At 34.4% G+C, this 12,072-nt stretch overlaps 2 protein-coding genes across 3 annotated transcripts in view; both read left to right on the top strand.

Moving 5' to 3' along the window:
- The first annotated feature begins 399 nt into the window (after positions 1 to 399).
- LOC138713240 (nucleoplasmin-like protein) overlaps positions 400 to 12,072 on the top strand; it is a 33,532-nt gene continuing 21,859 nt past the window's right edge. For both annotated transcript variants that reach the window (XM_069845184.1, XM_069845192.1), the window contains exon 1: positions 400 to 501. In XM_069845184.1, coding sequence (XP_069701285.1) covers positions 480 to 501 — 22 coding nt within the window. In that variant the 5' untranslated portion in view covers positions 400 to 479. The remainder of the gene's footprint in view (positions 502 to 12,072) is intronic.
- On the top strand, positions 6,179 to 11,300 carry BORCS6 (BLOC-1 related complex subunit 6). The gene has a single exon (XM_069845170.1). It carries the CDS (start codon positions 6,215 to 6,217, stop codon positions 7,151 to 7,153), a length of 939 nt encoding a protein of 312 aa, XP_069701271.1. The 5' UTR covers positions 6,179 to 6,214; the 3' UTR covers positions 7,154 to 11,300.

The following is a 12,072-nucleotide window of genomic DNA, read 5'->3' as shown; positions in this document are numbered from 1 at the left end:
GCCGTTTAGGAGAAGGAAAGTGACTAATAGGGAGACATCTGTTGGTCATACGTTTGTATTGCTGATTTCTTTCTTTCTTCTGATTTCATATATGTTTAATTTAACAAGCAAGGAAGAAGAAATGTACAGAAAATGGAAATAAAATGCAAAATATAACACAAATAATTTTAAATATCGGTATTACATTAAAAGTTCGTGTTTTTATTTATTATCGAAACAAAACATTGTCTGATGAAAGCACAAACAAATGAAAAAACAAAAAAAAAAAAAAAACAAAAAAAACAAAAAACAAAGGAAAAATGAAGATGCAGTTAGTGCCACAGATTGTGGGCAGATTGCGCTTCGTTTCGAATAATGTAGCCTATAGTTCATTTTTCTCTCTGTAAGAGCGCTACCGATTTCATATGCACCATTTTGTGATTGTGCTCTAGTCTAGACAGTGGTGAGGTGTTCTGGTGTGCAGGGAGCTGCAATCCAAGATGGTTGAGTACTTGTTTTGGGGTGAGTGTCTTGAAAGAGATAATATCTGCTTTAAATATGATTACAATATATAATTTCAGAATATGTGACATCTTTCAGAATGAAATTTGTACCTTATAAATTATCTTCGTTAGTATTTTTTTTTAAGATTGCCTTGTTTCATTGTTACTTAGCAACCAATTCCAGAGTTCTTATTACGTTTGTGCAATTTAGTAATACATTACGTTATATTAGTTTTCAATGTTTCAATCCTGGATGCCAATCTTGAAACATTTGAACACGACATGGGGATTTATTTATTGAAATAAATAATTCTACATGCATAGTGACATATTTTAAGCGGCAAGTTTCATACAGAAACAAACACAGGGCAGAACAAATGCCAACAAATGTTTTTAGTGATGAAATGAAGTATTAATAAACACACTTATATAAAATTAATTCTGAGGGAAAGCCTTTCTATGGATTATAGAAGTTCTACCTGCAAAGACTACATTCATTTCATATACGATACTGCAGGGAACATGTTCCTGCAACCCTAATTATGCCTCTGCCATAACCCTTCTATATTATCCCTAAATCATAAAAATCGACATAAAGCATAACAAACATAGATGGATTTTTAAAGTTTTATATAGTACGTAGTTTGGATGGTAGCGTAATGTTATGTTTGTTGGTAGGCGATGTTTTCTGCTTTGTGGCGGAGTAGTTTGAATTGGGTTACCTTTGTTTAGCTTGGTTCTGCTTGGGTTAGTTAAGATTAGGTTGTGTTAGGTTACAATCGAAATTGTGTTTTTCCGATTTTTTTTTTTTGTATTACCTTTCGAAAGTCGAACATAAAATTTTCGTTTCCGGGGGAAAAAAAAAAAAGTTCGAAAATCGTAGAGTGGTCATCCTCCAGAATTACTCCTATATACAGAGGGGTACACTGAAATGAATGTAAAACCTATATTACGTTTTGTTATTTAATTCACTGTTAATTATAAATTAATTTATTTGCAAGTTTCAGCAATCTGGAAACATCGCCGCTAAAACACTGCTCTTTCTTCTCGTAATGCAGATGTGAAAGATAAACGAACTCAGATCTGTCTACCTTAGTGAACTATGTCCCATCTCCCTTCCTTTCGTACACTTGTGGAGTAACGGTTAGCGCGTCTAACCGCGAAACCAGGTGGCCCGGGTTCGATTCCCGTTTGGGGCAAGTTACCTGGTTGAGGGTTTTTCCGGGGTTTTCCCTCAACCCAATGTGAGCTGGGTAACTTTCGGTGTTGGATCCCGGCATTATCACCTTCACCTCATTCAGACGCTAAATAACCCTAAATGTTGATAAAGCGTCGTAAAAATAACCAACCTACCCTTTCTTGCTACAACGTTCCAAGCTGGTCGCACCGGCCAGTGGCTTCAAATTAGTGGTTTTTAAATTAAATTTACACGAAAACCGTTGAAATACGTCAGAGGAATAAATGATTCTTGGTCAGATTTTCTATCGATATGGACAAAAATAACTATTCTACTCGCAATATTTACCGAATAAAAAGTTGCTAAACATTTGTGAAAAATATTTTTTTCTGAAAAAAAAAAAACTATCAACTTTCTACTAATATGATATTATAGTTTTTTTGTTACATATAACATGAGCTATTAGCTCTGAAAATCTGCAGAATCATTTCACTTCCATCCCGTAAGTTGTACATACGCCTTATATCTAATTCGCTGGGTTCATTCGTACTTTTGAATTCTCAGTGTGAATTTTTGAAATAATAAAAGACTAATAAGCTATACGGATGTCGTTCGCAAAATTTAAATTGAAATTATTTCCGAATTACATGAATGGATAAATTCTTATCGACAGTTGAAATACATTATACATTATCTTGTAAAGAATTTCAACGTCTAATTTCGGTTTTTCTATAGCACGCGTCACTGAATATTATTATTATTATTATTATTATTATTATTATTATTATTATTATTATTATTATTATTATTGGTCAATGTAGAGTATCCACCGCCCACTGAACGAATATTGGTTAAACGAGCGTTGAGCGACTTTCGCCGATTTTGGAATAGACACTGACGCACTTAGGTTAGGTTAATTTAGGCTTTTATTATCCCGTCAAGATGAAGGTGAAAGCGATTGAGTGTGATTTTTTTGTTTTCTATGTTGACAGTTCAAGTGCGTCGGTGTCTTCCAAAATCTGTGGAAGTCGCTCAACGCTCGTTTCACCAACTTCTTCCATTTTAACTACGATTATTTATGTGTTTAATATGCGTCATTTGTTTCTGATCAAAGAAATATGTTCAGTGTTTTGTTTGTAACATCTGCTAGATAAATTCCAAAGCCTCGGTATTTGTCTTTCCGTACACTTCTTCCATTTTAACTACGATTATTTATGTGTTTAATATGAGTCATTTGTTTCTGATCACAGAAATATGTTCAGCGTTTTGTTTGTAGCATCTGCTAGGTAAATTCCAAAGCCTCGGTATTCCAGTTCTTTTCGTAAATTTCTTCCATTTTAACTACGATTATTTAATGTGTTTAATATGCGTCATTTGTTTCTGACCAAAGAAATGTGTTCAGTGTTTTGTTTGTAGCATCTGCTAGATAAATTCCAAAGCCTCACATTTCGCAACAGAACAGTGTGTAATATTACGCGGTTCTCAAAGAGTGATTGTGCTTAGGAATGTTAACGTGCGATATTGGCTAGTACCTATAGACTATGACTCATGTATGTAGATCTTAGAGTTTTTAGAGGAGTATCTTTTTAAACCGTATTGTGTCTATAATTATGTGGACGAAATTCAGATTGACATGAATTCATGCAGTTTCTGGTGTCTTCTTTCACGTTTCGAAAGCCTGAAAAATAATGGTCCTTTCATATCGTATTTTGTCCAATTTTGTGATTTGTCCAAACAGTATTATGTCCAAAGTTACAATTTTCACATTGATTGTAATGCAATTTGTAAATTCGTGTTTTGTCTCTCTTTTTTTTTTGTTTTTTTTTTTTTTTGTTTTGAAAAAGTTAAGTGTTATATTTCGTAAATTAGAGCTTGTGTTTAAAGCCACAGAATTGAATATTCGGATTGTAAATTAAGTGTCCTAATTTATGTACACAGGAATAAAAGTGGCAAAAAGGGCAATTTCTGAACTCTATTTTTAGTCCTTATGTCAAATTAAATGACTAATGACATTACAGTACTAAAATTATGATAAAAGACAACATTTTAATTAAAGATGTAACATTCAAATTTCATTGTAGAAAAAGTCGGTCTTCCGATTTTATCAAAGTGTTTTCTAGTTTTTAACCAGTACTTACTTACTTACTTACTTACTGGCTTTTAAGGAACCCGGAGGTTCATTGCCGCCCTCACATAAGCCCGCCATTGGTCCCTATCCTGAGCAAGATTAATCCATTCACTATCATCATATCCCACCTCCCTCAAATCCATTTTAATATTATCTCACCATCTACGTCTCGGCCTCCCTAAAGGTCTTTTTCCCCTCCGGCCTCCCAACTAACACTCTATATGCATTTCTGGATTCGCCCATACGTGCTACATACCCTGTCCATTTCAAACGTCTTGATTTAATGTTCCTAATTATGTCAGGTGAAGAATACAATGCGTGCATTTCTGTGTTGTGTAACTTTCTCCATTCTCCTGTAACTTCTTAGCCCCAAATATTTTCCTAAGCACCTTATTCTCAAACACCCTTAACCTATGTTCGTCTCTCAAAGCGAGTGTCCAAGTTTCACAACCATAAAGAACAACCGGTAATATAACTGTTTTATAAATTCTAACTTTCAGATTTTTTGACAGCAGACTGGATGATAAAAGGTTCTCAACCGTATAATAACAGGCGTTTCCCATATTTATGCTGTGTTTTTAAGCAGTAATTAACACAATTCCTTCCTTATTACAACAATCAATGTCACATTTTCAGTAAAAGGAAAGAAAAAATGCAACTGATTTTTGTTACTTTTCTTCGAAAAAAAAAAAGGGCATTTCTTCTAAACATTCGTTTTTTCTTTTACTGAAGCTTTGTTTCTAGAATTTTGTTTTTCATGCAATTATTACTATAAGTTTGCTACAATTGTAAATATTAACACTGTTACACAGTAAAATCGCTTCTTTCAGCAGTATTGAAACCCTAACAACAAAAATAAATTAACACTAATCGCTGTTATTACTGTTATTATTGTTACTATTGTGTTTCTTTATCATTGCGATAAATTTTTCTATCATGATTGATCCATTGTTGATATTGGATTATGCAAAAGTTCGTAGCCTTTTTTTTTTTTTGCTATGACAGAAGTTTTTATTTGAGATGAATACGAGTATAAAATAGAAATTAATCCATAATATATTCTCCTGCATTATCTGTCTCTGACGATGCTGGGGTAGTTTTTCCATTCCGCATCTGGTTTGGAGTTGAAGTCGTCGAACCAAGTTTATCAGAGAAGTTCCCTTGAAGTTTGTTGGCTAGAGAACGGAAGAAGTGAAAATCTGAGGGCGCGAGATAGGGAAAATATGCGGGCTGTGGAATCTCCCAACAAAGCTCCTGGATAGCTGCTTTCGTCATGTTAGTTGAGTGCGGGCGTGCATTATATTTGCTTATGGTCTCGCTTTTTGTATTTCTTTTTAGGGGGAAGCTCTGCATAGTATGGAAAGACCACTAATACGGGTTGATTTATTGAGGTTGTAAGTGGAAGTCTCTCCAAAATCTTAAATCCGAATTGTTAAATACAGCTTGATGGTATGCAACCAACCGGGCATTTGCACGGATTATATAACGAGTAAACCTTCCAGAACAAAACCGGATGTCTGACGAGGCAAATATTATATATCCGAGCTGTAGCAATTAGGCTGAATTTTCATATTTAAAACATGCAGATTTTATTATTTAATAAAATTAAAGTGTTCAGCTCATTATTTAACATCATCAACCTCAATTGATATGATATATGATATATATTTCTTCACAGCACTTCTTTACATGTAATGGTGTAGGCCTACCTCACATTTCTGTATCTGGTGCCACCATTAACATATTATTACAATAACACATTATTTGCAGTACACGTCTACACACACACACACACACACACACACACACACACACACACACACACACACACACACACTCTCAGTTCCGCTATATACCTTTTTTTATTACTTAGTCAATCACCCCTTCAGTATTTCCCTACATTTCATTTGCTATTCTCTATTTGTTCATTAATCCTAATACATATAATATTATATACTCCTTTCACACCCCCCCCCTTTTCCTCTAACTACTATTCACTAAAATCTCAATTTCAATTTTTCTCTATAAATTATCATATTGAATTACTTGCCTATTTGTTCTTTGACCTTTTATTCAATTACTGATCCAATATCAACATCAACCTCAATTACAAATATTTAAAAATTCGTAATTATGATCTATGTCTCACAAATACTGCTTAATAATTACTGCACAACATTTAATAATATTGTAGTTTAGGCTATATTAGTCTGTGTTCATCAACCATGCTCAATTTATTTCACTTCAAAATTAAATCTCCTCACTCCATCTTTCATAATTTGAAGATGGTGCGCAAGTCGCAACTAACATTCCTAAGAATTTCTGTGGAATTTCCGTATAGCGGACAAATTATGAACTACTATCGATTAGTGCGATATCGCAGAACGAGTCAATAACAGCTGTTTCGTGTGTGACATTGGGTGCAACATGGCTGACATGGCGACATTGAAACAAGATTCTGACGAGCCGTCGCCGTTTGAAAATGAATTCGAAACGTTCAACCCAGAGTTTGCGACCGAGTTATCCAACAAGCTGGAACACCTATCTCCACGTAACGATTGTGCGTCTACGATCGACATGTACGATGAAAGACTTCATGAAATGACAGCATCATATTCTGAAATATCCTTCGATTCGCAGAATTCACCGCCAGATGTTTCAGTTTCTGAAAATCGTTCTCTAGCAGCTTCGCCAGGATCATCCGAATTAGATTTCGCCGGTAAGAAAGGTGCTGTTGAAAGGGGTCAGAGATTTCAAGAGTTATCCCTAGACAGTGATAGCAAGAGACCTGATAAATTAGAACTACGAAGATCAAACCAATACCCTTCCAGCAACATAGATGGTAATCCATTTCACCAAGCAATGGATGATTTATGCTTGGAAGGAACTGTCACGAAGGAAGGCGATATGGTTCTTTTTGTGGCCGAAGACTTGGAAACCAAAATTAAACTATCCAGTCCCGTGACGAAGAAGGGCGACACACCTCCTTTCCCAGGGTCCCGGATTTCCACACCGTGCTTGTACAGGCAAGCATTGATGCCTCAGTTGCCAATCATAGATCCAAATGTTTTAAATGACCTCGAAATAGAAGTTCGTAGGGTCGCTACATCAGTAGACACACTGACTGAAAACTTAGCAGGCATTCTTCGTAGTGTATCGGCCCTTACAGTGGAGTGTCTTGAAGTGTATCGTGATGCAGTTTGTAAAACGTGTGACGCAGTGGACTCTAATATAAAATCCATGTACCAGCTTATGGCGAAGTGTGAAGAACTAAGCAAGTCAATGAAGCCTATATACAAACTGGCAGAACAGATAAAGGGTATAAAAAGATTGCTTGATTTATTTGAAAACGCGATGAATGTCTGAGGTATCACATTTTTCCTAGTATTGTATACAATAATGCCATTATTTTTGTTTAGATAATAAGATAATGCATGTTAAATAGGCTTTAATATGTAAAAAGTGAGACCAAATAATATTTAAATAACACCATTACAATTTGTCTGCTGAAATGATAAGCACAGGGGAAAATCTGATTATCTGCTGCTTCTGTGTATTGAATGAGGTTCGAATACGCATTACTAGGAGTGACAGTGTTACCAGCGAATAGGGATTATAAAGAATGGACACTGAGCGAATTTCCCTGTGTCTTGTTTCTCTGTGCGCCAGCGGCTAGTTCCACTTTAAAGCGCTAGAGGTAGTGTAATCGAGCATACGCTAAGACAATAATTGAGAATAGAATTAAGGCACAGGATCCAAACATCGCCTACCTTATTGCATAATCCAGTAACGCTTTGCTTCAAATAAATTCAAGTTAACAGCTTTTCCTTATTTCTCAGTGACAAACTAGTTGTAATAATAATATTTTATATTTCAGATATAATATATTATATTATAAAATAAAATAATATAATACATTATAAAATTAAGTATCGAATTCGTTTAATATTTGTATATAATATAATATAGGTATATGGTTTTACTTCTCGTAAGAGTTTTGTTTTTCTATTTTCAGCGCTATCAAATCATTACATATTTTAATTGTTGTTGGGGTCAACGTCTGAACTCTCATTATAAAGGAAGTCTAGACATTACAGTTAATGAAGGATTTATTATTTTATGGATCCAATTTATTTTATTTGAGTACATAATGTACCTAGATGTATAAATTGTATGTGTTATATTTCCGCTGTGTCGACTGCTAGCTGGTGTGATGTCAGCGCCAACTCTAGGGAGAAAGCAGAATCTAACGCTCTAGCTGGCTTGAAGGTCATTGAAATCGGTCCGGCTACATCAAAGATACCGACGCGAAGAATCCATTCTTTATAATCCCTATTCGCTGGTGTTACAGCAACAGTGGCGAGATGATGCGGTATGGAAACGCGTAGCAGCAGCAGATATTAATATTATGCCTTCTGAAACGCCATTTCGTAGTCATTTAGTAAAATCACTTCGATAACCCAGAAAACGAAAGGGAACAGCTATCGTGATACACGATGATGTGTACTTGAACAGTTCTACGACAAATTTGGTTCACATAAAATCATTTTACTCAATTTGTATTGTTTGTTTTGTGCAGGGAAAATGCTAGTCTTTTTGGTTAAGGCAGTGTATCCACCGGCCGCTGAACGATTATTGCACACTTTTATCACTTTTTAACATAACCTCTCGCAGATTCCCGCACCGTATAACTTAGAGAAATGCAAGTTGGAAGTTTGTGTCGTGTGCTATAGAAAGCCGAAATGTTTTCCTTGGACTAAAAAATAATGCAAATGGAGTAAAAGTCATAATATTTCGCTGTGAATCTCACGGGAACTGTTCCCTTACATTCACTGTTATTTGACAAATTTTTATAAAATGCTACAAAATGGCTCATCATTTACTGTTCGTTATGTTGAGCCCGCACAGAATTGTGTATAGGTTCTTGCCTTGCTCATAATGAATGTTGGAAATTGTGTTGAAGTGAAAGTAAGACAAATTTCGTGATCATATACAGTATGTAAAGATTAAATATTTTTATGCCCATGAATATGTACAGAGACAGGTTATGGTGAAAGTACTGGACAGTGAAAATAATTTTGTCTCTATTATTTATCGGAATAATTGAAATGTGGATGTGGAGCTACAAAGAAAATGAAGCGTTGAATGTTAAATATGGATACACCACTTCATAATGCATACCAGTATAAGAACATTGAAATAAGGTACAAAATGAAAGAAAGAAAGAGGCAGTGAATGTTGTAAAAGTAAAATTCCACCTGCCTGTCTCAAATTATGTAAGAAATAAAATAAAGTTGTCTGCCACAGACCTCGGGATTATGTCACAAACTTTGGGGCTATCACAAGTAATGCTGCACAAAGCATTGTGTAGTGGTGTACCAGTATTGTCTTCTATAGCATTGCTCATATGCCGTTATGAGAATTTTCGTGGTCATATAACAGAAGAAAAGAACGAAACATTTTAATTTCTGTTGTAATGATAGTATACACTAACATTTAAACCATAAGGGTAGGTTTAGTGTTAGATGGTAGGTTACAAAGGACTGACACACATTTAGCTTACACAAACTTTGTAAATATACTTGAAACAATAATAATTGTACAATCCCTTCATCAACATTTATGTTTCTCTCATTTCTTTGTCTGCATTTAAGCTATTTCTTCTTTAACATCAACTTTTATTTCGGAACAGCTACAGATTTCATAATGAACATGAATTGTTCTATGTTCTACTATAAAATTCAAGTAATGTAGTAAAAAAAAAAAAAGATTGAATTTGCTTCGTCATCATTTATTTACAGCAACAAATTAAACATAACCTCGTCACCATGGTAATTTTGAGACTGTAGTCTTTTTTTTTTTCTGAGATAAATTCAAGTCTATGATCACTTCTAATTGTTTTTTTTATAGACATATTTTTATATGCTCTTTAACATCTATGGTGGATACATAAACCGATTTTTCAGACATTTATATTGCAAGTAAACATCATACAGATATACATTTTTGTGGGCATAGCTTAGGAAATTTTAGGTTTAATGTAAAAGTGGTCTATATGCAACGACGTCTCCTAGCAAATTACCAGAAATTCTGTTTTAATACATGCAAATCTCAGATTTCTTCGGCAATGTATCTGCTTTTTAACATAACATATTAGCAATAAGGCATGGTTTCTGTTAATAAAGCGTAAAAGATTTAAATGTTCTTAGACAACATCATAAGGAAGACAAAACAAAAACTCAACAAACACACAAAACACAACACAAACACAAGAACACAAATACATCACACTAACATACGAAAACAAAAACACAAGATTGCATCCTCATTCAGAAAACAGAAATACAACATAGCATACAGAACAGAAAACACACTACAAAGACATCTCAACACACAAACAACACAAACAAATAAATACAACCACACAGGCGTATACAAACTCACATGAAATAGTTGTGACAGTTTCTACATTGGACAGACAGGCAGATCATTCCAAACTCGATACAAAGAACACATTAAAGCAATAACCAGAGAACACAATACATCTACATATGCCGAACACATAACTAACGCCAACCATACATACAATAACATAAATACAGACATGGAAATCTTACACATACAACCCAAGAACCAAAAACTCAACACACTAGAACAATATGAAATATACAAACACACTAAAACACACCCCAATCAAATTCTCAACACACAGATCAATTTCAGAACACACACACTATTTGATACAACTCTTCAAAACATGAACGCACCCACACAACAGGCAGCGAAGTTGAGATAGTGCCGAGATCTAGTAGGCTCTGAGGATGGTGTCGAATAGCACCGAAACAGCTATAAGCCTCACATGCTTACACAATTAACACGAGTAAGATCGCCATTTAACCAATTATTCTTGGAAGTATTTAAATTTAATTTTTTTGGTATTGTATTTTCAGTGTCAAGTACAGGTATTGGATAACAGAACTCTCAAACTGGCACTGAATATCGAGAAATTCTGATATCAACTCAACTCTACTTCTTTTAAAAAGTACTTAGGAACACGAAAATTCCCATGAAATCTTCAGATATTGTGTATGAGCACGAACATCAATTTGTCTTAATTTAAGCAGGAGAAATGGCATAGAGGTTGCTTCAGAAATTGTAATGGATAATCATATTTATATGATATAATTTTATTCATAATTGTTTTTGGCTTTTCAACAGTTAAGACTTCTTCCCTTACCTATTACTTCTAAAGAGAGACTTCAATATTAATAATTACTGGCCTTCTTGAACTCCATGTATATTACACTTTCTTCCTTTGCAAGACCAGTTAAGTCTGAAATGTAAGTCTTTGTTACATAAGTATTCGAGGTTTGAAGATGATACCTAAAGACTTGTTCCTTCTAGAGAGATTGATATTCCTTATCTAGTCACGTGTAAGAATTGTTTATTTTAATATCAATGAACAGCTGTAGAAAAAAATTATTAGATTGAAAATAAAATCATTTTTTTCACACTTGTGTTTTACAATGCATACAGTGTTAAATTGCTACATATTCCCCCACAATATGCAAGCGATATGTTCAGTAATTTATATCTAGAAACAAAATGTCCACTTTTTTTTTCTTTCACAGTGTAAATGCCCATTTCCTTTTCTCCCTAAATCATAATATTATAAGCCTTTAGGTCCATTTCTAGCCATATCCACTGGCCCAGTGTCCAAAAATAAAAATATAAAAAAATGTGAAGATCAGAGTTCTATTGATCCATCTGTAGCCAGATCCATTTCTTTGTATATCCACCATTACGTGATTAAAATTTAAATATGTTGTAATAATACCTATTTAGCTGTGTTTTCAATTGCCATGGTTACTCGACTTCAGAATTCAATGTCAGCAAGAAATAACCATATAATTTTTGCTCGTGATTTCTTTGAGGAACAAGATTCTTACATGTACCATACATCAACACATCCACAACTTTATTTCCTTTTTGGATGAAGCCATTTTAAAGACTTATCATTCATTAAGAGATGTGAGTAGTATAGATCAGTGGTAGTCAATGTTTTGTGCTAGCATACCCCCCCTCCCCCCCAAATACATTTTTTTTTTTTTTTTTTTTACCTTACCACCCCCAAACTGCATTGAGAAATAACAAGAAAACTATATGTGAACTGTGACTAGCCTCATGGACCACAATTTTGTCAGACACCATACCCATAATGCATTATCTGTAGCTTTTTTTTCCCTCCCCCTTCTTTGCATTGACACAGAATTGGGCCAGTTCAC

This window comes from Periplaneta americana, chromosome 2 (assembly GCF_040183065.1).
Source record: "Periplaneta americana isolate PAMFEO1 chromosome 2, P.americana_PAMFEO1_priV1, whole genome shotgun sequence".
NCBI classification, from domain to species: Eukaryota; Metazoa; Arthropoda; class Insecta; order Blattodea; family Blattidae; genus Periplaneta; species Periplaneta americana.
This window is presented reverse-complemented; position numbering and strand designations above follow the sequence as displayed.